Raw genomic sequence first — 27,507 nt, forward strand, 5'->3', positions numbered from 1 at the left:
AAAGTAATTATCTTACAGTAAAAATTGAGATAGTTCTACCGCACACTGTTTTTGACGTTTACTTGATTTTATTCAGAGCTAACAACGCGTTTCGCATACAGCGTCCTCAGGTTCGCTCAGGTGATCCACAGGAGAACTGGCCAACACTTTGGGCAGAGCCGGACAGTAACGGAGTACATTTACTTGAGTACAGTACTTGAGTACACTTTTGAGGGATCTGTACTTTACTCAAGTATCATTTTTGGGGAGTACTCATGACTTTACTCAAGTACATTTGAGAGACAAATACTGTACTCTTTACTCCACTACATTTCTATCCATAACCGTGAGTACCCGTTACTTCTTCTAAAAAAAAAGGAAAAAAGAAAAATCTCGGAAACCCTCAATTTGTTGTTTCCCTCTCAAACGTGATTGGATTGTGCAGGCGCCACTGATTGGGACAGCCTATCAGCAATCACCGCCAAAGTCAACTCCATGGTCAGATTTAGATAAGAGACGAAACCATGGACGAAACAATGGATGAAGACGCAGCAGGTCCATCCCAGGAATGTGCCAACCTGTGGCCCCACCTCGCCAGACTATTTCAATGTTCTGAACAAGTTAATGACAGTTTTCGCTTCAAGTGTTTCAATTACAAAATAGTATTTTGTATTTGAAATACGTATTTTAAGAAATATTTAGAAATACTGCCCATCCCTGGCAACATGGTAAAAAGATGAAAATGACTTGATTTTACTTCCAATTCCTTTTACATTCTTCAAGGTATTAACATTAACATTTTTCATAACTCCATGTAGGACGTTTCTGTACATAAATGTAACCACTGTGGCAGTAGTAATGCAATATTTAGATAGAAATGTACTCTTGTACTCTTGATACTCAAGTACTTTTAAAAACAAGTACTTCAGTACTTTTACTTAAGTAGACATCTGACTGTTGTACTTTTACTTGTACTTGAGTAAAATTTGGCAAAGGGTATCTGTACTTTTACTCAAGTAATGAAGCTGTGTACTCTGTCCGCCTCTGACTTTGGGCCTGCTCTCTTCTTTAAAGTGAGGAAAGCCCAACGTGTAGGCTATTCTATGTCGCGCGGATACTTTCACCTCCTTTCAGTTAACTCCAATTATCTTCCCTCAGAAGCTCATTTCGATAAATCAGGAGAACTTCACTATCAGAATAAAATACACCAGACTGATGACGATTATGATGAGTCAAAACAAGAATCATGAGGTTTAACGAAAGTGGCTGCTTAAAGATGTTTTATGGATATTTTTGTACATTTTGGGTCATTTTTTCTAGCTTAGAACTAAATTGAGGGAGTTTCAGGTGAGTCGAAAGGCGTCGTCAGAGTCTGGGGTTCCCACTCTGAAGGCCTGAGGCATGCAGGAATAGAGCAGCTGGTAAGTTAAGAGAACACATTCTTCAGTCTTCAAGCAAGTGTGGGGTGTCCCACACCACACTTTCCATTTTTTGCAAGGTAGGCCAGGGTCGAGTCAGAAGCTTAGTACATGGCATTGTGTGCTTTTACCTTGAATCACCAGGAGAGGGCGATGAATGTCGTCAAGGCTCAGTCTTTTTCACTGTGACAGCAGATGGGAGCACACACACACCTACACACTCACACAAACGCACACATAACCTAGCAGAGCCTTGTGATGTGTGAGGCGTGTTTGTGAGGAGATCTTCTTCATCACAAACTGTAGCCTTAGCTTTCCCATGCCTTGATATGTACACAAATATACTTCCATAATTACACACAAATACACTTATATATTTACAATGGAGTCAAATGTTTTATTTACATTTATTAATTTGGCTATTTGTCCAGAGTGACTTACAGCAATGGAATAACATTTAGGCTATTCTTCAGCATTCTTAAGATTTTAGCTACAGAGCTACAACTACAGCAATAACAATATTTACTTTTTTAATTTTTTTTATTTATTGTTGTCTTTACTAATGCCACAAAACACTAATAACACAACAAAAAGGCTAATAGAAAACAAAATTGTAAACAAAGGATAGGTTATCTTGATAGAGAGTCAACTGTTTTCATCAGTATTCATTTCACATCAGAACAGCAAAGCAGTGTACAAGCATACATTGACATTATATTACAATATTGGTCTAAACATCACCATCAGGAGAATACTGTAAAAGAGTGAAATAATTGAAAAGAGTGAAGAAATGAAATAATTCTCTCTGATATGTGAATACACCTACAGCCTCTGTCACTAATAGTATTGTAGCTGGCCAGACCAACTCACTGGAAACTATATAGGCGCTGAAATATGACAGCAGTTATGGAAAAGAGTGACACTGGAAACAAGACTGACAGAGTTACACGGCACTGACAATGAGTGGAAACTGGCTAGTGAGAACATTACCATGACCTGTGGAAATATGAGTAAATATGACACATTTCAATGCTGCCATGCTATGAAAATGCTGTTTTTCTTTTGTCCGAAAGCTTTTTAAAAATATAACCTAGAAACAAAGTTTGTTCCAGACTTTAGAATATATCAGCAGTATGGGAACCACCATCCATCTGTCTGTTGAATCATTTTATTCGGAGTAATTGTTCTCTGTGCCATCAGCTCTGTAGTCCAAATCTGCGCTCCATCCCTGCTCTGTCAGAATAAAGGGAAAGAAAGAAGAGGGGCTAAATAGCATGATATCATTAGGTGTTATGGTCCTTTCCATTAGACTTGTAAGTCATTGTACACCCACCGTACAACATGTACGAATGAGTTGCTAAAGGAACGCGTTTCTCTCGAGCCACGAGGGGCATTAGCAGGAGGCTAGTCATTGTTATTATTTTGTGCTACATGTAGCACAGCTGGAAAACAAATTGTTACATTGTATTGCATGCACAGCAAGGCCGTGCAATGCATGAATTGGTGACCGGATTGAAGCAGCAATGTAATCTAGTGTGTAAGAGCATTGCATCAACATTAAAATGACCAACACAGTACATATGCAAAAAAAAATACATGTCATCTCAGCTATGGGCGCAGCCATATTTGTCGTAAGGTCATACGTCCACCTCAGGGTACCCTCAAGTACTCCGAGGTAAAGGAGGTGTGCCTGCGTGAAATGCCGCAAGAAAGCTGGGTAATTTACACTTTCCAACTCGGGCGACGTATTTACAAGTCTAATGGAAAGGGCCATTAATCAGACATATCCTTAAATACATAATGAGATCGCACACTCTGGGAGCTCAGATGCCACAATGATTTAATAGGAGATGACGTTTAGGCCTTTCTCAAGTCTTGCATCTCAAACAGTGAAAGAACACACCTAATGGCTACGGTGGTGAACACCCAGCATTGATTGGTCTAGCACACCAGCAGTAAATTTCCAGCCATGAGCTTGATTAGACTGACTCTTACATAGATTACAACTATATCATAATATACAATATCAATCCACAGTTACATATTTTAAACAATCTTGCAATGTTCATAATTCATTAATGTGAAATAAGTTAAGTAAAAACATGATATCATATTTTGTAATTAGTAAGTCACATGCTAAATCACAACAAAACATTATAAACAGGTACATTATAGACCTTAACTCGGGGAAATTCGACTGAAACCCTTTAAACCCTAAACAAGTATTTAAATATCCCATGTCATATATACATATTAAGTTATGTGTATGTATGTGTGTGTGTGTGTGTGTGTGTGTGTGTGTGTGTCTGTGCATCTGACCTGCTGTCTGAGTCGTCCTCCTCTTTCTGCATAAATATATAGTCACAGTCAGACTAATAAGAAGCATTGCAGACACAGCTATGATGACATCTGTGGACAAAAGAGATATCTAAACATCCCTGGTCAGACAATAACTCATTGGCCTTTCACTGCTTCCAAAGGCATTTACAGTATGGTGCAGTTATACATATTCATCAGAATGTGTTCAGGTTATAATCCCTGATTTTGGGGTTATTAACACTGCTAGCAGCTATGCTACTGGAGCACCATGTGCATTCTTAAATCTTAAATTCAAGTTCCTATAACAAACATAAGACTCCTAGATACACATTAAATCACATAAATACATGGAGACTGACAGTCTGTCCACTATACAGTTAGTTATCAGAATTAATGTGAACTGACAGTAAATCCAGTGCATTCCGCCTTCTTCTTCTATGATGACATCACCGATGGAGGAGGGAAGTCTGGTGGTCACGAACACAGTCCTGTCACTACTATCAGTCACAGTCACTGTTTGGGCGTCTGCACAAACAAACAAACAAATAATCAAACAACATTAGTATGTCTATATTATGAAAACTGACAATTCAGTGAAAGCTATTGGTCTTAAATTCATAATAGATTGAATATGAACATTGTCAGAATATCAACCAAATGAGGTAACACAATAGTAATAGCTTTCCCCAATAATATTATAAGCACAAATCACTTCTTCTGATTAATTGACCCAACATCAACCACTTCTACAGCAAATTTGATTTCCCTACTTCTGCTGCAATGGCCTAGCCTTGTCCTTACCGCCTGTGACTACGTTTCTCTTCGTCATACAGTCTGGCACAATGTAATAAAAATCTTTCTCCGTGATGGGGGATGCTTATTTTGAGGTTTAAAATCATTGGAGTTCCCTTAACCAATCAGCAACGTTTGGTAATGACGTATGCTGTGCACCAGAGTTCAGGCTCTTACGCTTACCACTTCCGTGTTCGTCAACACCGAGTTGACCCGCACGTATAGGAAAACCGGGACGAATGAAACACTTTTTAATTAAACGTAATTTACAAAAACATCGCAAAACACTGAAAGTTAATATTTTGTCACTAGTAACCTACAGTGGGCGTCGCTTTCAAATGGCCACTTCAGTCGCGCATTACGCGGCGTTAAGCTGCGTGAAATTGTAGTACCACTTTCAGCCACTGTGCGTCGCTCTGCCACTGTACATCGCTCTGTCAGTAGCCTGACTGCCGCCCCTTCTGATAAAGCAGGATGCTACCGTTAAACGTTGTGTTGTCGAAAGGAATCACAGCCTACGAATTCAATAACAAAATAAATCATGCATAATTAAACATTACCTCGATTTAGGCTACTTGGGTATGGCTTAAGGCTTAACTACACGGTGGTAACGAAAATCGAAATATGCTTTTGATAGCCTACCGGTGCCGCTCTACAAAACGAAAAAATATCTTAATTTGCTGTCTACGTTATTGTCAGTGTTGGGGGTAACGCTAGGGTGACCAGACGTCCTCTTTTGCCCGGACATGTCCTCTTTTTGAAACCTAAAAATGTGTCCGGGCGGAATTTCAAAGTTGTCCGGGATTTTCTTATTCTAGCCTCAAACATGTTTACAGCGAATTTGCATTGCTCTCTCTTTCATTCATATATAGCCTATCTATGTCTTTCATTCACATATAGTCACGCCCTCCCCCTACAGTTTGCTTTGCATTGACTGGAAAGTGTGTAGAGCCTGACCTTAGCTACCGTCATTGGTCGATTGTAGCAGCGAAGCAGCGGTCATATAGGTTTAGCCAGATTTTTTTTTTTTTTTCTTTTTCGCATGCCCAAATTTCCGTCAAGGATTCCCGGGACACTGTAAGACCGGGGTACACGAAACTTGGTGGGCATGTAACCCCACATGGATAGCATGGAACCTCCTTTTTTCGTTTTGATCTGTAGCCCCCCCGCTGGACTGGACCCCCCGAAAGGAGGGTAGGGCAGACACAGTTTTCTGTGAATATCTCGAGAACCGTAGGGTTTAGGAGGACCACCTTTTTTTGTATGTTGATCTCAAGGGGCCATGTCAACCCATTCCATAACCACTCATTTCATGTATAGCGCCACCTAGTTAAAAACAAAAAAGTAAAAATGAGGTGTTGTAATCGCAGGTATCTGTGACCTAACATGGTCAAAACTGCACGAAATTGGAAGTGTAGGATCATTATGACATCCTCTGAATGCACACCAAGTTTCGTGGAATTCCGTTCATGGGGGGCCACACAATAAATTAATTTATGTCACTGTACACCAACTGGCCTGTAGGTGGCCGGACACAGTTTTCTGTGAATATCTCGAGAACCGTAGGGCCTAGGAGGACCACATTTTTTTTGTATGTTGGTCTTAAGGGGCCATGTCAACCATCCCATTACCACTTATTTCATGTATAGAGCCACCTAGTTAAAAATTAAAAAGCAAACAATTAGGTGTTTTAATCACAATATCTCTGGCTGACATGGTCAAAACTGTACGAAATTGAAAGTGTAGGATCATTATGACACCCTCCGAATGCATGCCAAGTTTCGTGGACTTTCGTTTATGGGGGGGCCATACAATAAATTAATTTGTGTACATTTAGTGAACGTACACCAACAGAGTTTTCTGTGAATATCTTGAGAACTGTAGGGCCTAGGATGGCTTATGTTTGCCTCCAGGGGTCATGTTAACCCATTCCATATGCACACATGTGCATAAACAGATACACACGCACACACATACATTCACAGTAATCATACGTATGACACATTCACACCAGGGGCGCCAGAACGAGTTTCAAAGTGCAGGGGCCAGATTACGAACCCCCCCCCCCCCCTCCCCCCAATTCTCGTGCACTGTATTTTGTCTTTCTTGCGTAAACAAAATGTCTGTGTTCCTAATAGCCTGTGTAATTCTGCTTCATAAACTTGAGCAAACGCATGCGGTAATTTTACAGATAAATATAAATAGCCTACTGTTATGGGGTAGGCCAAAACTTGGAATGAATTTGCACACGGGAGATTATTTCTCTCTAGGCTACTCGTAGCTGAGCAGAGTTTGGTGTAACATGTCAGTAATCACATTACAGTTCCTACAATGTGCGAGCAAAGATATTCAGAATTCTGGGAGGGCGACAAGAATATTGACAAAAAAACAAAACTCATCGGAGTAGGCTATTTGTTAACTACTGAGCGGGAAACAGTGCACAACTAACTAACTAACTAACTAGCCAATGACTGTCAATCAATCAAATTGATTCCAAAAAAAATAGCAGGGTGTTACAAGCTAGGACTGCACTGTTTTCAGTATGAAGAAGAGAATCACTTAAAGCAGTTCAATATTTTGCAAGTTGTGTGCGTGTCACCATTCAACTTTGTGAAGGAGTGTGCACGAGCTGGGCAGCAACGCTTCCATAAAGCAATTCGAATTTGCACAATTTTTAAAAGCACTAGGAAGTGCTGTGTTCATTAACTTTTGAAGGCAGATTAGCTAAGAAATGCCTGTAGGCCTACAGCGCAACCTGGTTTGGACTAGATTATGCTACCTAATTTTTCACAACTGTCATTAATTAAATAATAAATAAAAGGGGGCGATATCTATAACAATGTCCATAGAAACATTTCAACGCAGTAGCCTATGCAAAAGCAGCCTAATGTAGGGTGTTAATCCCCATAGAAAGTAAAGAAGTAATGCAGTAGATTACTTTTTTTTACAGTAGCGAGTAATGTGTAGGCCTAATACATTACTTTTTTGGGTAACGACCCCAACACTGAGTAGCCACCTGTAGGCGCCAATGGCTACAGACGCTAATAATTTCAGATAGGACCACACACGCATTTGCCAGGGGTTCAGCCCTAGCCTGGCCATTTGCCATCCCCTTGGTACGCTTCGCTTCTACAAGGAGTCGTGGAGGGAGATGAAAATCGAGCGGAAGTAGGCTACGTAGGAAGCAAGGGGGCAGGCGAATTCCCGGAAGTAGAAGAATCGACGTAGGCTGGAGGGACCACCTCTCTGCTAACTCCCATAGAAGCCCATTCATTCTAGGATTTTTTTGAAATACCATAACTTCATATAACATATATCCTGTGCCGATATTGTAGCTTGTAATCCACATAAACACTACAAAGGCAAAACAGACTCCACTACCTCGTCCGTAACGTTGGTTACCCGTAAGAAGAATGGTTAGCTTGTTCGGTTGGAGGGAAGCTAGCTTTGACATAATCTCTCTTTCGCGCCGTAGGGAGATAACCGTATTGTTTGGATAAGAAGCTCAGTCCACTACTGTCTATGACGGTAACTCATAAGCAAAACCTAGCATACACGACCGTATGTTAAGGTAAAGCATTACACAGAGGCAACCTAATAATAATAAAAAAGTAAACCTAATTTTAAAAAAACGGCACTAATCATTTCAGAGGTTTTCGATGGATTGACCGTAGGTCGGAAAAGTGGAAAGAAGATTAGCTTCAAGGCTATAACTTTTTTGTTTTGTTTTAGCATGACTGTTTTTGAAGATGATCATGTATGGTAGCTTCAACATTAACACGACTTGGTGAGGATGATATTAATAATAATACATAAATAAATGTTTAACTTTGATGACTTTGAAGGCGAAGGAAGTGTGAGAAGAATTTCTGTGTATCTATCATATGAGTTACAAGATTCAGTTTGATGGCTAACGTCACAAAGTTAAGTGTGAGTCTGCGCAGTACTGGGGGGACCAACTGAAAAATCGTTCTATTTGACTCAGTGCCCTCCCATTGAAAACGACGGAGTCTGTTCGTCCATTTCTTTTACTGTCTATGGTAGGAAGGCAATTAAGGCCAGGCTAGTTCAGCCCCGCATGTAATTTCAAAAGTAGACAGACAACGCCTATGCTATTTGAATTTAAACAAAACATACCGTATTTGAGTGAGGTTCATGACGCTGTTTATCAAAGTACGCAGCAGGTCTCCTTCAAAATGTCCTGTTGCAATTGCAGCTGCTTCCGATTATGTTGAATATTTAGAAAGTGGCCTACATGACGACATTTTTGAGCTAGAGTCAGATTTTTGGCTTCTGATAGTAATTTGCTAATTAACTAAAGCAAGACTTGAGTGATATCACACAAGGCGCACAGTTAATTAAATGAAATAGGTTAACATGCTTTATACATTGCAATACCCATCCAACAAACCCGGAGAAGGCTTGGTAGATGTTTTGGATAGATGACAGCACCTTGTAACCGATTAATAGCCCAATTCTCAGTTGTGCAATAAAAGCATCATCATAGTAGTATTATCATATCATCGATAATCATTCACATTTAACTATAGGCTAATAACAACCACTGCCCCTCAGTTGGAGTTAGAAAGATATATATATAGATAGATAGATATATACTTTATTGATCCCCAGGGAAATTCAAGAAATTCAAGTTGCAGGTTGAGGAGTCTCGTACAGGGAGACAGAACGCGAATGACTTGAGTATGAATATCACACTTTTTGAAAAGGGGAAAAAGATGAACACAACGAGTAAAAGGTGAGGCTAGAGTTTGAGGAATTGTGTCTTGTTGCTGTAAATGAGAACGCGAGAATGACTGCCGCTGACTCACGTAGGCTCACAAGTAAGAAGCATAAATCAGCATTAAACTGCATTAAGACGTCACGTAAGCAGCCTCATTTTTGTCAGCAGAAGTTCGTATCAGCAATGTGGTTTGGTAAACGGGGAAACAGAAGTGAAATAGGTTAACCTGGTCTATTTGAACATTGCTGGTAATCTTAAGTGATAGGCTATACAAACCTTGCGAAGGCTTGGTAGCTTACATGTTTCGGATATATCACATTGTGCATAATTGAATTTCATGTCGCGCAATATGGCTAAATGTGGTTATCCAACAGATTCATAACTTCAGTAATTGTCATTAGCCTTTATTACAGTAATGGTGAACAACCACTGCCTCTAGAAAATAAACGAACAGTAGGCCGCAGATACATTGAAAGCACAATTTGAAGCCATCCCGAGTTGGAGTCTCCGATGCACAGGAGGACATTACGCTTAACTCAGGCACTTTACAGTAGGCTACAATCAATCAATCATACCAAACCATAATAAAATGTTATTAGATTCGGCTACATTTCAAATCCATCCCTCCACACATGTTGCATTGATTGAGAATGAACGTCTCAGAGTAGCCTGGGCGCTGGTGTTTTGCTCATCGGTTTTGACCCATGGGCAGAAAGCTTAAGGTTTTGCAACAATGACGCTGCAAATAGCTTTAGGCTATTAGATGCGGGCTACCGCTATAATGGTTAACACCTCTCTCCGTTTTTTGCGCGGAGGTTTTTTTTGTTTCTTCGTGGATGATTTTGTTTATTAAAATATATTTTGAGCCAAAGGTGGAGGGGTCATTGGCCCCCTGGCCACTGTGCTTCCGGCGCCTATGATTCACACTCACACAGTAGACATATGTACGCATGCATGCACATGCACACACACAGGCACATACACAGGCACACACACAAGCACATGCACGCATGCACACACACACACACACACCCACCCACACACACATAAACACGTACACGCACACATGCACACAATTCAAGAATTTCAGAATTATGAACAGGCAAGATGGGGGTGGGGTTGTATAAAATGTATTTTGCATGTGAAATCTATGAACTAATGAACAAATGAACAAAACTCATGTTTTGTTACTTGTTGTCTAGCAGATACCAGTGAGAATTGAGTGTGCATAATGCAATTCGGTGAGACAGTTAGAATCATATTTGCCTTTCAACGTGACTTATTTTTGTGGAAAAAATGTGCTGGACTGGGCGGCGGTCATATTTTGTACTAATATATATAATATAATATATATAGGTACATCTAGTTTCACTCTGTTTTTACGTGGTTAAACCCACCACACATCCAACTAAGTGCCCTTCATGACCCACAGGCCGTCAGTCTCCATAGGTTAACATGATCTGGGCAGACACCCACGCGTAGCGGCACAGAGCCAAGAAGGCTCTGTGCCGCTACGCGTGGGTGTCTGTCTGCCCAGATCATGTTTTTTAACTTAAAAAATAGCCATGTTTAAATAAAGGCTTTTTATAACTTTTTGAAGAAGAGTGACTTGGACTCCCTTTTCTTTTGATGACATTTTGTGTGTTTTTTCCCCCACACCAAAGAGCACCTTCAAGATCTTTTTTCTACAATTCCTTGAGCACTTTGGAGTTTTTCTTTATTTCAAGATATTATTTTTCTTGTTTGTTAAACAATTATATTATGTTAACATTCAGTCTCTTAGTCTCTATAGTCATATTTAATATTTAACAACAGTTATTGCACTGTTCAAATCCCTGCACTGTTCACTTTTGCACTACCTCCATTGCACACACTCTACCATAGCACCTTATCATGGTTAATGCATCACAGGGTCAGTCCATACCAGACCTTTGTAATCACTTCACATGCTCTTTACTCTTTACCTTTTACATTTCTGTGAGTGATTTTTATGTATGTGAGATATATCTGTGTATGTGTGTTGTGCTTTGGTTGTATAAACAATCAATCTATCTATCTATCTATATATCAGTTACTACCCTTGCATTTAGAAATGGAAAGGAATATTCTAGATGTTTCTGGGTGTCTACATCCTCAGTCCCCCGTTCAGTCTCACTCCCCACACATGCTCTGTCTACGAGAGATAAAAGAGATCAAACTTAGACAAAAGATAGAAGTAAAAACTAGATGTACCGCATAGCGGTACAAAATATGACCGCCGCTCAGTCCTGTACATCCATTCCGCGAAAATATATCATATTAATGAATTTGTCTCCATCTTCTACTCCATCCCCCACTCTTGAAACTTTTGTGTATGCTTGTTTGGAATGTGTGTTTGCACACATTCCGCACACAAAGTTGCCTACTGCTGCAAAGGTGAATAGATTTGTAGCACTTGCCAAAAAATGTGTAGCATTGTTATAAAACCTTTAAAATCTCTAAACAATCACATAGGGCAGTTCATCACAGTCCATCCATTGCAACTGGACTGATGAAAGGTACACCTGTAGGCTACATTGTATTTGGGAAAAGCAGAAGGTAGCAGCATAATGTATTTATTTATTTATTATTAAACAAAACAATCCCTGTCAGTTCCATGCAGTTTTCAACAGCTATCAAGAAGAGAGGTCATGTCATGGATTTTTGTAAATGTTTCTTCTTCTACATATTCATAAGTTTAGTCATCTAGTTCATATGATATTCAGCTTTATTGTCAATGCACAAATTAAATACCAGTAGTCTAAAACAAAATGCCGTTTTACCCAGTGGTGCAAATAACTGACATGTCCAAAAGGGCCTTCATGAAATGCGTTGCGAGTCTGTTCATACACATTTTAACGGGCCAAGTTGAAAAGCTACTGTCCGTTATTGTTTGTGCAAATAATATGCTGATTTATGTTCCCTTGCATTTTGCAACTATGAGGTCCATGGTTAGTCTGGTTTTCGCCAGACCAAGCTCAGTCTTTTGATTTTCACCCAGCCTAGTCCATGGTAGGCGCCCGATAGAAATATTGTTTAATTTTGGTTTCAGAGCCATTCTAAATGCAAAAATGCAGAGGGACAAAACCGTGGCTGTTAACAAACTATAAGCTATATAAGGTAGGCCCTATGCTAGGCCTATTACACAACACAAATTGTCACTAGGCTATGCTGGCGACCCAAAGAAAATCTCCTTTGGGAACCAATGGCTCACAGTATCAAGCGGACTTAAGCTGCCACCTCTTGGCGAAAAGTTAATAGTTCAGTAGTGCATATCAGTAGTAGGCTAATACATTCACGTAGCTGTGTGAATCACGGAAAGGGTGAATGAAGTGGACACTTCTAAATGGAACCCAACCCACTGTACAGTAGCTCAAGGTCTGTGGCTAAAGCAGCCATAATTAAAGCGTTATCATTGTTTAGATACTTAACACACACGTGTTTTTTAATCGCATAGACTACAACTACCAAGCTGGAATCAAAGCACATGGATTCCCCTCTCACACCCTAAACACGCACTTCGAACAAACAAAAAGCGCCTCAGTCTCATGGTATAGCCATAGACAAAACTGTATCTGACCGGTGTAACGTTGGTACTAAATCATCCATCGCAAAGAATGATTTTTGTAGCACGTGCAACAAATACGTGTAGGTACCATAGACTGTAAAAAATAGGTAGGTACAGCCCTGCCCTGAATACATCTCAACGTGCGCTCTAAAACATCTGGTTTAAATGTACATTATTAGGCTGACGCATTTTGGAGATGTAGATCACGGGTGCATTAATAAATCTACATTGCGGCGAGTTGACACAAATTATTCACTTTGACGAATTTATGTAGTTTCAGTTACTTTACTTTGAGCCATGCTCTTCCTTACTTGAATCACCTTTGAAAATAGAGGATTGAAGTAGCCTATATGGGTGCTTGGGAATGAACGTTGACTCAGATGCTTTTTGAGACTTTGAGCAGAAATTAGCCATGTGTTTAGGATGCATCAGACAGGTTATCTGCCTATATATTTTCCATTAGAAAACCATCACGTGGCAGCTAACTCACTTAGCTCCTGTTAGTAGCCTAGGTTATGGTCATAAGCAAATGAGATCACAGTCGAAAGATACAATTAGTGCTGTTATCAATTTACTTGGTAGCCTATAAACGCATTTATGATTTTCTACAAATACATCAATAATCAAATCGGCCTCCATCACTCAACCATGCTAACGGTAACATTAACATTATTTTACCTGCTATTGATAGGATTAACGTAGCCTACCTGCAGTAAAAAGCAAGCATGTCCGATAAACATTCTCAGATTTATTTTGGCTCAAGAGGAAATGGGAATTACATGTCATGCAGATATCATCCTACCCTTATTAGACGTTCTCTGCGGTAAACTACTGTACAGTCTGTGTCTTTCCAACCAACTTTAGATTAACTTCTAACAAAATTACGTCTCACTGCAACGATGCGCCATCTAGTGGACAAACGACTACGTGACGCCAATACTGGAAATGCAGCCAAATTATTATTATGATGAATATTTGGTTTTCCTTTAATCCTACTGAATTTGTAATTATGTATCGGCCGTTCTAATTGCCGATAGTGATGGTATACGTGTCTGTGTGTGTGTGTGTATATGTGTGCACCACCATCTACAGACCAATGAGTGTACAGTCACTAAATGTACACATAACTTAATTTTTTTAGACCCCCCCCATGGATGAAATTCTACGAAACTTGGCATACCCCCAGAGAATGTCAGGTTAATCATACACATAAAATTTGGTGCAGTTCTGAACATCTTAACTGAAGAGAGGGGCGATTAAACAGAATGATATTGCATTTTCATTTTTTACCGGGGGGGTGCAAATCACAAATGAGTGATTATGGGCTAGGTTGATGTGGGCCCTTGAGACCAACATACCATAAAAATTTCTTCATCCTCTGTGCCACGGTTCAGGTAGTTATTTATGAAAAACTGCATTTTTTGGGTTTCGGGGGGCCCAGCGTGGAGGGGGAGTGGCCCCCGGGGACCAAACGAAATTTTTCCGTAAAAGTCTAGTGGGGCTACATACCCACCAAATTTCATGTGCCCCGGAGGTTCGGTGTCCCGGGTATCGTTGACCAAAAATTCAGGAAGTAGATGACGGAAAAACGGAAAAAAAAAAAAAAAAAAAAAACGTTGACAATCCCTATATGACCGCTTCGCTAGCTTCACTAGCGGCGGTCATAATAAAACCTTACCATGGCAGGATTCAAGCAGGACTGTTGCATTTCCACTGCTGACACTGTTCTTGACACTGCACGTGAGTTTTCCAGTCATGTTCCCAAACAGCTGGAGAGTCTGACGATCTGTAGACCTTCTGGCATCCCACATGGTGCTCCCGTCCAGAGACCAGCTGTACTGAACACTGTCTCCACTGGACGAGCAGTTCACAGTCCTATTCTGGTCGTCACACAGATGGTTAAGCAAAGGTGTACCTACAGGAGCTGGACAGAGGGGACATCAGAGTCATCACACACACGCAGAGACCTCTGAGACACCACACACCCCATGAAAATATGACGTGTTACTCAGTACAGATTTACTTAAGCATATTCAGTAGGGGGCGGTGGTAGTGTAGTGGTTAAGGAGCTGGGCTAGCGTGCAGTAGCCTGAAAGTTGTCGGTTCAATTCCCGGCTTCCACCATTGTGCCCTTGAGCAAGGCACTTAACCCCAAGTTGCTCTGGGGACAATGTGATCCCTTGTAATATAGCTGACATATGTAAGTCACTTTGGTCAAGAAGTGTCTGCTAAATGTAATGTAATTTGTGGGGCTTTTTGGACAGTGAAGAGTGACAAGAAATTATTGGTAGAGAGAGATAGGGTGGGATCTGGAAAAACCACAGGTTGGATTCAAAACCGTGTCCCCGTGTACACTACCTGAATGTAGCTGTGCACCACAGCTCCCCCCAAATAATAACATTTAATTTAAAAAAAGTGGGCCGAATGTTGGCATTAGAAATTTAGAAGTTTAAAGTTTACCTTCGATGGTTAGTTGGGCTGTGTGTTCCCCCCTGTTCTTCCCATTTTCATCAAAGATCTTTACTGTGTAGAGTCCAGAGTCATCCCTCAGCACTGGTCTTATTCTCAGAGTCCCATTCTCAGGGTTAAACTGACATCTCTCCTCAAGGCCTGACTTAAGAAATGTAGGCATGGGTTTCTTCCTTAATATTAAAATCTTCTTGCTGTTGTGATGTAAATTTACATCCATTCCTTTGATGTTCTTTGACAGCTGCAGAAACATTGTCTGTCCCAGAGTCCCATAACATGTTGTCTGCTGTGTTATATCACAAATGGCCTCCGGTTGAAACATTGCTGTGAATAGAGAATCCAGATAATTTCAGTGGACTTAGTTACAGACGTTACAATCATTTCCACACTCCTCTCAACACCATTTCCACTCTTTCAAAACTCCTAACACTTTACTAGCGCACACCTGAGCACCTCAGTTAACCTTTCCCTACAACCACCAAAACCCCCCACACTTTACATAAAAATGATGCGTTAACTGACTCCGGTAACTATAGCACATGCTCTCTGTCATTCAGACTTCTTTAACACTCAGACGAACTAAATATCAGAGAGAGCTTGAAGCACTGCAATATTTTTTATATCATGTGTTGCCTTATCCTGAGGGTTCTGAGGGTTAATGTTAACAAATTTAAAATGCTGATATATGTCAGCCTTGAACCTATACAAAAAAGGCATCTTATTCTCCTCTACAATCCCACACACCCCACAAAGGTTTCAAGCCAAATAGTGAAAGAACAATCTTTTTGATCTGTTGGTGTGCCTGTCACAATACATAATATATTGAGTTGGATGTATTTGTTGTGGTTTCATTCTTTGGTCACTATTCGGCCAAGATGTAATAGTTGGAAAAAAACTCTTCAGTGACAACAACATCTATATGTCGCCTTATATATATAGGTACATATACCGGCAGATAAAATACATAAAGCTTATAATAAAAAATTACATTTTTTGTACGAGCACAAGGCAGCCGAGAAATGAATAAACTACCCGCTAAATCACAATATTCTGACTTATATTCTGTCTTTTCTAAGTGTACAGTTTCACTTACAGTTTTTCTCGATCGTTTTGATGCCTGTGTCAACTCTGACATCACATTCTCAAAACAGTTAACACCCGTGTCTGAACAAAAGCACTCTGGACAAAATGACAAGGTTACTCTCTCAAAACTCTCTCTTCATTCCTCCCAAGATGTAACTGTAATTGACATGCAAGACAAATTTCATTGAACTACAACTTGTCATTTTTCATTGAAATAGACCTACAGTAAACACCTTTTGTACTGTTTTCTTCACCAAATAGGCAAGTACTTTGTGTAAATGTGCATTTGATCCATACTTGCAAATAGCAACACAGAACAAACATCTCTTATGGATAATGAATGATTGCTGCTTGAAGAATTGTGCAAAGGAGTTTCACACAGGTGTATCAGAGATTCAGACTTATGCAAGGAATTATCGACAAGGAGTGAATAGTGGCAAGAGGCAAGCCGAAGGCTGACAAGGGCCCGACGCTATTGTAAAGCAATTTACAAAAGATTCACTGAACAAAAATGCTGATGTGGTACATGAAAATTTAGCTAAAAATGTGGAGAATGCAATGCAATCAAGCATTTTGGACGATATATTGTCACAAGCTGGCAGAATAGGCAACAGGCCGATGTGCATTTTATTTGGAGACTGTTTTGCGAGACAGAGACTGAGTTTGCTGCTGATATTCTGGGGATAGGCTACAACATAGCCAATGTACGACTTTAGCCTTTTAATATATTTGCTGCATTAGATCAGTCTTTCTAGAACAGGCAAGGGCTTTCTAGCCTCACGTTAGCAGCGCTGCATCACCCATATAGCCTACATTAAAACAACCAGCGGATGGTGGGCGGGTGTGGTTTTGAAAATTGGTCAAAAAACTTTGGTGCTGATGGATGGCTTATGGATGATTATGATGGTTTTGCTATGCAGTTATGGTTGAAATAATAGCCCATCAGCGCATCTCTAGTGTGTGTGCCTCTCTCTCGCTCAGAGGGGAGGGAGAGGCTGACGGTCGATCCAGCATGGATTCTAAACTCTGTGGTGGATAGGATCTACAATTAGGTGTTAACAATACTACTACGCTAGGTCGAAGTACTCCCAAGTGCTATTGCGCCACCAGTGGTGGAATGTAACGAAGTACAAATACTTCGTTACTGTACTTAAGTAAATTTTCCACGTATTTGTACTTTACTTAAGTAGAATTTATAGTGCATACTTTTGACTTTTACTTCGTTACATTTTACAGCAATTATCTGTACTTTTACTCCGCTACATTTCTACAACAACATCGTTTCTTTTTACAATACATTTTATGATCAGATTTTTTCTCTCTCTGACAAACACGTTTGTTTTACCAGGGGGCGGGGTTGCTATCAAAGATTCTGGAGCTACGTGCCCAGCTTCTAAATCTTTTAAATATAAGCTTCTAGTCTAGACCAGGCAAAGCGTGAGCTTGTAGCCATCTGCATTCGGTAGGCTATATTCACCAGACCCATGGCTACACTGTACATGCAACTGTGTTCTGTGCCTTTCTCTGTCTGTTATCTGCAGCGTTAAGGCCTCCTCTCCGATGAGATTGCTATCCGCGGATCAGCGAAGTTACAGGCTATGCCCATGCTTCTGCCACACATCTGATCATTTGCGGCACAAATGAATGGTAGACTATTATAGAACCGCTGGCCGAAAAAAACGTAGCATTTTCCAGATTAGGAAATATTTCTTAATTGTGTGTGATCAAATAAAGAGGCATAGCCTACAATTGGGGGTAGAAATGTGAGCGCTCATTCAATGTCTACTATGTGCGTCTGCGCAAGTGAAACTGAACCTAATCATGAAGACACCTTCCTCAGCAACTTTTCTGTTCAATCAGCAGAATTGGCATTACGATCCACCCGACGTTTCCCTTGTCTACCCCGTTAAACTTCAGGCTCTCGTGTTTTGCTGAATTATATTTTACTCAGCAGATCACCCTAGTAGATGACCAGAATTACAGTCTCTAGAATTGTAGGTCAGAATGTAAACTGGGCCACAGATAAGCACAATTGCATTAGCTTGAAACTATCTAGTCGAGTATAACCTAAAACTAGCTTAATTAAAATGCCACAGCCCATACAAATTTTTCTTTTAGAATATAGATATTAAGAGAATAAATCATTATGCAAATACTTTTACTTTTAATACTTAAAGTACATTTAAAAGCAGGTACTTTTTACTTTTACTTAAGTAGGGTTGTCATTGTGGTACTTTTACTTTTACTAAAGTAAATATTTCTCTGTGTATTTGTACTTTTACTTAAGTACTGAGATTCAGTACTTCCTCCACCACTGTGCGCCACACATTGTAGTTCTCCGGTTTATTCGCTTGGAAAATCGCCACGTTTCATGTTGCGTGGCCGTAGCATTTCTATCAACTACTCGTTCAACTGTATTTAAGTAGGGAAAACGTGGATGTTTTTGATTACTTCTACGCTTAGTCCCCGTCAAAGCCCGCTAGCATAGCAACATGCTAACACAGTCCAGCCGCGCACCAGAGCGTTTGAGTGCACGTACCGACACGGGAGAGGTATGACTCAACTCGTGAAAGTTGCAGCTATATTGTCACCAAAACTAAAGTGTCTGGATCTATTTGCCTAAATTGACTGTACTTCGATTCCTGATCCAATTTCTGTCACTGAAAGCTCATTACATGCCCATCAGGGATAGTGAAAATACATTTCCAGCATCAAGTTACAGTTTTCCTCGATCGCTTTAATGCTTGTCAACTCTGACATCACCTTTTCAAAACGTTAATACCCATGTCTGAACAAAAGCACTCTGGCCAAAATGACACATTTTCCTTGCAAAAAGCTGTTATTCTCTCAAAAAACTTAAAACATAAGTAAGTAAGTATATATACTTTTTTGATCCCGTGAGGGAAATTTGGTCTCAGCATTTAACCCAATCAGTGAATTAGTGAAACATGAAACAGAAGCACACACTAATCCCGGCGCAGTGAGCTGCCTGCTACAACGGCGGCGCTCAGGGAGCAGTGAGGGGTTAGGTGCCTTGCTCAAGGGCACTTCAGCCACAGCCCACTGGTCAGGGCTCGAACCGGCAACCCTCCGGTTACAAGTCCAGAGTGCTAACCAGTGGGCCACGGCTGCCCATGCAGCAAAAGCAAATTTTGCCTTCAAACAACCAATCCTGTCATCAAACCACTGTGTGATTTCAACCAATCACACACCGGACAACAAAATGCAAAATATAGTTCTCAAAATTAGCATTTTTGCTTTGTCTGTTCCATTTCTTTCTCATTTTTCTGGTATCAGAAAAAACTGTGAAAAGACAAAATGTACTGAATAAAAAATAATTGTATTCATTCCTCCTAAGTAACTGTCATTGACATGTAAGACCTACAGTAAGCACCTATACTAGGCAGATTGAACTACATTGAACTACACCTTGTCATTTTTCATTGAAACAGACCTACAGTAAACACATTTTGTACTGTTTTCTTCACCAAATAGGCAATACAGTACTTTTTCTAAATGTGCCTTAGATCCATACTGCCCTACAAAGCCAAAAGGCAGTAACTGCATTTTTGGTCAAAAATGAGTTATTGACATTTTTGGGATATTAAAGACTTCCTTTATCATGTGGATAAATATCTATACTCAATGTGACTGTTTTTTTTTTTTAAAAATAGAGGGTTGTGTTCACAGTAACTCCCAAAACCATACTGCCCTACAAAGGCAAAAGGCAGTAACTGACCAGAGTGTCAAACTGAGAAAAATGACTTCAAAGTTTTTTGTTTTGTCTACACAAATGTACTGCCTTTTGCCTTTGAACGACTCCTTATTTTTTAATACATAATACAAAGGCAGAGTACAGTATCTGACAAATAAGGGTCAAAGGTCAACTTTGAGCACAAGATTTTTTTATATACACACATTTCTTCATCAGGGCAACAAGTCACCAGATTTTCATTGCTCTACCTATAATACATTTGTGTAGACAAATCAAACAACTTTAAAGTCATTTTTCTCAGTTTGACACTCTGGTCAGTTACTGCCTTTTGGCTTTGTAGGGCAGCATACTTGCAAATAGCAACACATAACAGACATGGTCTCTCTTATGGATAATGAATGATTGCTGATTGAAGAATTGTGCGAATAGATGTTTTCCTTTTGTTTAGCACAGGGAAACCAATAGAGTTTGGGGTCATTGAATGACATGTGTTAAACTGTTTTGCAAAAAGGTGTGAGAAAGGTGTGACCAAATGGAAATGTGTGCTAAAAATGTGGCAACACATTAACAAGAGATGACTTCTGCTGTGCGAAGAAGGTGTTCATTCTTTAAGCAGGTCAAAGCAATTGAGAAAAACTGTAACAAGCAGGTCTAAACAGTGTTGTAGTCAAGTCACTATGCCTCGAGTCCGAGTCCAGGTTCGAGTCCTCAGTGTTCAAGTCCGAGTCAAGTCCAAGTCATTAAAAAAAAATTCCAAGTCAAGTCCGAGTCGAGTCCACTACTCATCCGAGTCAAGTCCGAGTCGAGTCACTATTGATCCACGTCGAGTCCCGAGTTGAGTCCCTATTGATCAAGTCGAGTCCAAGTCCAGGACTAAAGTAAGCATAGCCTACATGTCGTTCCATTTTTTTACATTGCAGATGAAATCCTTAAAAGCAAAACGGACAATCTTCTGTCTCCAAGCAGGGGTGCCATCACTTGTGTGAAAGTAGTATTGCCAAATTTCTTGCCAAATTTCTAGGTATTCTCTCCAAATCGGAGAGAATACCATACCATAGCTATACCATAGCCTATAGGCCTACTCATAATAAATGAGCAATCCACATCCCAATCACACAGGCCATTAAGTCACATTATGCTGTTACTGACTGCTGACAATTAGGCAGTGTTGTAGAAGTTCATACTTCACAAGAGCTAGATGAACGTTGGAGTAGGCCTATTTTTTAAGAGGTAGTGTGGATTAATTTTTTTTTAATTCTGGCTGTTAAATAGCCTACACAATTTTAGCGCAGTTTGGGAGGGACCGAAACAGAGCAGGGCCCGTCTTGGTAGCTTCTTTCTGACTCCCGTGACGTGAACACTGGCTACCGGCAACTGCATAATTATGTTATCACTTCACTGACACTATGGAGACATATTTCACGTCAACAATAGAGGTGAAAACTAGCTTTAGGTTAACGAAGATGTAGATCATCTGCCTAATTAATTTATTTGTGCAACAGGCCACGTTCATTTCAGCGAGATGAGTGAAATAAATGTTTTTTTAAGCTGCCATCGCCATACTATTTGCTACGACATTCACCTGTTAGAAATAGAACACGTTGCTATTTCCTTTTTTTCGTGCAGTGGATTAGGCTATCAAATCGCTCGTTTGAACAGTAACAGTAATCCAGTTCATTCATGGTTTTAAATATAGTTGTTTCTGGCCTACCCACGAGAGGTTCAGTTTGTCAGTTTGTCAGACACGTAGGCCTATTGGCACTACATGGACACTCTACTAGGCAATTTAATGTATGCTTCTATATTTTATGACACCAAAATTAAGAAGTATGCTATATCTTGATCGGGAAAACGTTTAGTTTATTTTTCTTTCATCCGATAATAGCCTGCTGCAAATTAACAGATAGAAGCACGCCCCGAATGAAAATGAATGAATGGAACCTCGCTTCTCGCGTCAGTCAGGGAAAACACTGTTCACCAAGTCACGATGATCAGCTATCCAGCAGCAGTGTGTGTTGTTTAGCCTAGGCTGAGTGTAATCTTAGGTAATGTTATGTCATGTATGAGAACTAATATTGCCTGGCAATAGCCTACTACATTGAAATAGCGGCGGCCATATCTCCAGGCATTTTGGTGTTAAAGTTAACGTTAGTTTGCTTTGCATGTGAACATGATGTGACTTGCAATGTAGCCTATGACACGAAGCAGTAGCCTAACATTCCCTTGAACTAAAACTAGTATTACGAATAATTTAGATATTAAAATCATATAGCAAATTATAGCCTAATGACATACTACAATTATAGCCTTATGATATATTACAAAAAAAGTCGAGTCCTCGACGAGTCATCGCGAGTGCGAATGCACGAGTCCGAGTCCAAGTTCGAGTCATCAGTGCTCAAGTCCAAGTCAAGTCACGAGTCTCTAAATTTAGCTAATGACTCGGACTCGAGTTCGAGTCTCGGACTCGAGTACTACAACACTGGGTCTAAACAAAAGCGCTTTGGCCAAAATGACACATTTTGCATGCAAAAGGCTCTCACGCTCTCACAACATTTAAAACTTGCCTTCAAACTAGAGATGCGCGGTTCGTGGTTACAGCCGCGGACTCCGCGGTTAAACCGCAGATCGGGCGGATGACGTGAAGAAATATAATATTTTAATTAAATTCGGGCGGGTGGCGGTTGAACCAATCAAACGCATCACCCATATACATTAAAACAACCAGCGGATGGCGGGCGGGTGCGGTTTTGAAAATTGGTCAAAAAACGTTGGTCGAGAAATCTTTCACATTCTATGACTAGATGTGCATATGTCTATGGGAAATATTACCATTATCTGCTAACACGGCTACATGGTCCTTCTTTCACTAGAGACAGTAATTTATATTTGTAGAACTTAAGGTACTGCCAAAATGCATCACTGTAGATAGAAATAGCCTGGTGGCGAAGTGTGTGTGTTTGTTTGTTGTGGAGCAACTATGCTCGCCCCAAATCTGGCGGACCTATCAAATCGGGCTTTACGATGATGGACAGATGAGCAACAGCGCCTCATCTATCACGTCATCTGAGCATGCTTAGGGTGCATTCAGGGCACTTCGGAATGACAAGGACCGCCCCCATGGCTACTTTGTTTTTCCGACAGCAAGTGTTCATGTGCTTTGCCGTCGAAATGTGTGACAAACACGGATGCCACAACAAATGTTAAAACATACACTCACTAATCCTAAACAAACAACTGTATTTGCTTAAAATATAGTGTAAGATGCTCGTGAAAGAAAGATATGCAGCTAATCAAGTGATAAAAAGGGCAAATTCCCAAGTTCACATTAAAAATGGACTCCAAACGAACTACAACGTGACGACAAAAGTGATGACGAGCCCCTAACTGGGCAACTCTGTTAGCAAAATCTAGCCCCAGTTTCCGACCTCTGACTCACACATTAAGTGACGTGAATGACGCGGAATGATGATGTTTTCACTCGGAGAAAGGTTTTTCCGAAGCTCATGAACGCTAGGTTAGGTTGATTATGTTTGCACAAAAACGCTGTGGCTAGAAGGAGACAGATGGCTTCTAAGACCCTATATGGAAATGCATATTATTTCAATGAGAACGATTATTTCTGAAAACTTTGGCCAAAGTTGAGATGTGGGAAAACTCATGGTTTCACTTTCATCAAGGGAAAACAGCGTGTTGCATTGTGACATGTTGTTCCCTCGTTCGTTTAAAATCTCTGATTGACCACCTGTTTGAGGGATTTGCGACAGCCTTTCCCAGCTGTTTATAACATGTTTGTAGCATATCAGTGTTCAACAGAATTATTTTTAAAAACAGAGGAATATAGTCTATCAGTTTTTTCCTAATAGCCTACCCTACTATGTATATCTTAGATTTCGCTAATGAGTGTTGTAGGAGATATTGACGGCACAATAACTTTTACAAAAGACCAGAAAACAATGAAGGTATTTGTGAAGAAGAAGGATGGTTCGTGTGTTCTTCCTACATCTCACAGTAAGTTATTTCGTTGCTCTGATTGGTTAGGTCTATCCGAGTGCAGAGGCATTCCCCCCCCTGTATCGGTTGAAACCATGGAGGTATTATATATAACTGGAGAGAGTGACTAAGTCCCGCCCCCATTCATTTCAATGGCCCATGCTAGGCTAGCTACTTCAGCCAAAAAAGCATGAAATTGACCGCAGCCATCTTTACGAAAATGGCGTTTCATGGGTGTTCGTTTCCGGCACTAGCTAGAGTTAGCCTATTAGATTCCACGTTACAGACGGAGACAATGTAAGGTACAACGGTATGTCATTGATGAGGATTGGATATTCCCTCAGAGGAAAAGAAGTTGTTCGGGAACGCGCTTCACCTCGTTATAAGCGCAAATTCATTTAATTGGTTGGGATAACATTTTGGGAATGGTGGTAAAGTTTGCCCTGTCTCTGAAGTCCTAGGTTATTGAATGTGATGTTCATATGTGATAATAAACTATGCGAATCAATATTGTGTCACTTTAGGCTTCACAAATAATGATCCCTAAATACTATATTTGGACAGGTTGTAGGCCTATTACGCAATAGGCTATCCAACGAAAATGACTATTAATTAAGTAGACATGGTATGTAGGAAACGTGTGGATAGCTGGGATTTTTGCTGCACCCAGTGTGAATTTGCAGCTTGTTAAGCCTAGGCTACATTTGCAGGCAGACGAAATGAAGCCAATGCAAGTTAAACTTCCGATAGAAGCGCACACCCCTCGGGTATTGTGGTTCGAGCAGGCATAGTCTGCAACTGTTGTTGGACATTTGGCTTTTGCCTCGACTGGCAGCCTGAACATTTAAATCAAATGCATAGCCTAATCATGTCAATGTTGCAAGAAAGCAAACGGAATAAGTCATTGACATTTGTTTTGTTTTAAATCACTTGGGGAGACATAGGTTACATTATCCAGACGTTGCGTTCTACAGAACTACAGCCTGTGCGTTTTAAAATAGTCTTCATACACAACGCAATGAGTAGGCTAATAATTGGATATAGGTCATTGCTATGCATCTGCCAAAGTGTATGGTCATAGTCAGTTACTTTAAGGTAATTGGCACCCCGCATATATGGCAAATAATAGCCTAATATGACAACATTAACATTTTTCTTTTATTTACCACAAAGTTCGGTAATACAGCCTAAACCATGTAGGCATTAAGTCAAGTAGCTTAATCCAAGTAGTTAGTTGTTTTATTTGTCCTCTTCCAGAAATGCAAACCAACATGGACGCGCGAGGACGCTCGTGCCCAACACTAAACTCGTGCATGAGCTGTCATCTACCAATCAGCATGTAAAAACTGGTGCCGGAAGTTGCTACCATGTAACGCCATGTTTTCAAAAATGTCGGTGACCAAATGCCATGCTAAGTGGCTGAAGCTAACCCTTCAAATCCTGACCCCCTGGTTGAAACACACCCCATTATTACGTCCCAATGGAGCAGTGTCAGACTCATATTCTGACTAGAATTGAGTATGGCTACGTCAGGCTAACACTACAGGGTCTCAGCTTTCTAAAGAGGTCAAGCATTTGATTATAGGCCAAACTAGGTGGGAGCAGTGGGCTCTGAAGTAGGCACAGTGCAATTTCGGAGGGAAAAGCCTAGAAATCTAGACGCACCCTAGCGGCAGCAAATTGAATTTGCTGCCAGGGCTAGTCTAGCAACTCTCCGTTGGCTTGTGAGCTCGAAAAATGATCAGGCCAATCAAATCGTGTATAGAGTCGTTAGGCGGACTTAACATAATAATTGATGGCAGAGTTGCAACGGTTTGGCTTGAATTCCCTGCTACTTGAAAACAAATAAGATAATGTTGCTGTTGGCATACAGTGTGACATGAGTTAAGCTTTTATTAAGTTGGCAAAAGTTTGAACTAGCCAACTAGCTCCGCTGGTGGGACTCATAGCGCTGTCCTATTGCGTGCAGAGAGAATTTGAAAGACAACCGATTATCCCGCCCCTCGGACTCGTCAGGCTACTAGAAATCCAGATCATGTTAAAAAATGCTATTTGGGAAGCGTTTAGCTTACCACCCTTAGCTAATCCACTGTTTGCGATTTGAGGCTATACCGTATACCGGGACAAGCTGTAGTGTTTGATCAACGAAAAACGGCTTATTTGATGTGTTTTAATGCAGAAAAAGACCATGGAGTCGATTTTTTTTGCTGGAGTTACACTTTAAGGATTTACCTGTATTCAAAATTTCAAAAATCATATTGAGCTAACACATTTCTGTAAAAGCTAGGTGGAACCTAACCTGACCCTAGCCAGATGAATTTCGCTCCGCCTAGCTTCACTCATCCATCTGGAACCGATCCATTGGTGCCTACATTTTTGCACTTAAGAAACGCAGACAAAAATAGATAAATTTGCAGTCATCATACTAATGCACTGGGCTGCAAGATCGCATCCGCTCTGTTGCATCAGCGGTGCAAGCATATCAATGCAAACCGAAAACACCATCAGCGACATTTTATCATTGAGTCACCATCTCTCTAACCTCATGGAACTATTGAATTTTTTCCATCCCAGGCATTGTTAAATTTGAAAAGAAAAATATGTGTAACTCAAAAAAATATTTAATATGGGACATTAATTATAGGCCAACATTTGCTAAAACTGCTGTGTTGGAATGAAAGCAAGCCAAATATATTTTTGATTAAAATCTCCATACCTCTAAAGATGCATGTTTTGGTTTTTGAATACTTCCTTTCATAAGTGGAAATCATTCAATTGGCTTGATGATTTTACATATCCATATGCTCTAAAACTAGGCCTAATTGAAACATTGTATGCTGTTCTTTCACCTGATTTGATTTTTGATTGAACAAAAGCCTGTACCACAAACATGTTGAAAAGGATTATTTGTTGTTTACTGGCATCTTATATTATAATGCAGTTTTGATTAAAAGATTCTTTGCAAAATAATATTTTTTCTTGTCAACCTATATTTTTGCTTAAAAAACACATTGGTTTCCAGGCATCAGACATAATGAGCAATCTTACCTTGGGCAACTCCAACCATCAGCATTAACAGTGCGTTACCAGCCTTCATCTCTCCAGATACCAGGAGAAACCTTAAGCGTTCAGACAGATAGTACTGTGCAGCTATGATTTTACAGGAGACAAAGCAAAACACTGATCTGCAAAAGAACTATATGCCTGAACACTCTGGAAACCACTTCCTGTTTTATGTGTGAATGTAGGGGAGTAAATCACTCTTCTAACCATAGCCTACATGTTAACAGGAACTAGGGCCTCTCACCCATTCAAGTAGACACACACACACACACACACCCCTTCGTGGAACTCTGGTAGCGTTACCCCGAAGCCCATGTTAATCTCACCCCTCTGAACACTGCTCTTAACA

At 40.3% G+C, this 27,507-nt stretch overlaps 1 protein-coding gene across 1 annotated transcript; it reads right to left on the reverse strand.

Annotated features, from left to right (window-relative positions):
* Positions 1–1,773: 1,773 nt before the first annotated feature.
* On the reverse strand, positions 1,774–27,306 carry LOC143125753 (T-cell surface antigen CD2-like). Its single transcript, XM_076287482.1, has 6 exons — positions 27,144–27,306; positions 15,296–15,628; positions 14,514–14,759; positions 4,122–4,241; positions 3,717–3,806; positions 1,774–2,630 (listed from the first exon to the last, which is right to left on the reverse strand). The coding sequence occupies exons 1-6, from the start codon at positions 27,190–27,192 to the stop codon at positions 2,566–2,568; spliced, it is 903 nt and encodes a 300-aa protein (XP_076143597.1). The 5' UTR covers positions 27,193–27,306; the 3' UTR covers positions 1,774–2,565.
* Between the last annotated feature and the right edge of the window lie 201 nt (positions 27,307–27,507).

Source organism: Alosa pseudoharengus, unplaced genomic scaffold (genome assembly GCF_046254945.1).
Source record: "Alosa pseudoharengus isolate Yale_2024_CS ecotype anadromous, Long Island Sound unplaced genomic scaffold, YU_APseudo_1.1 YU_APseudo_1.1_scf_16, whole genome shotgun sequence".
NCBI classification, from domain to species: domain Eukaryota; kingdom Metazoa; phylum Chordata; class Actinopteri; order Clupeiformes; family Clupeidae; genus Alosa; species Alosa pseudoharengus.

Bases quoted from the DNA above. Each gene is read 5' to 3' on its own strand.
- LOC143125753 (XM_076287482.1), bottom strand. From the start codon at position 27,192: ATGAAGGCTGGTAACGCACTGTTAATGCTGATGGTTGGAGTTGCCCAA. The intron at 15,629-27,143 runs GTAAGATTGCTC...CTCTATTCACAG, and splicing joins GATGGTTGGAGTTGCCCAAG to CAATGTTTCAACCGGAGGCC. The intron at 14,760-15,295 runs GTAAACTTTAAA...CCCTCTGTCCAG, and splicing joins AGCCCAACTAACCATCGAAG to CTCCTGTAGGTACACCTTTG.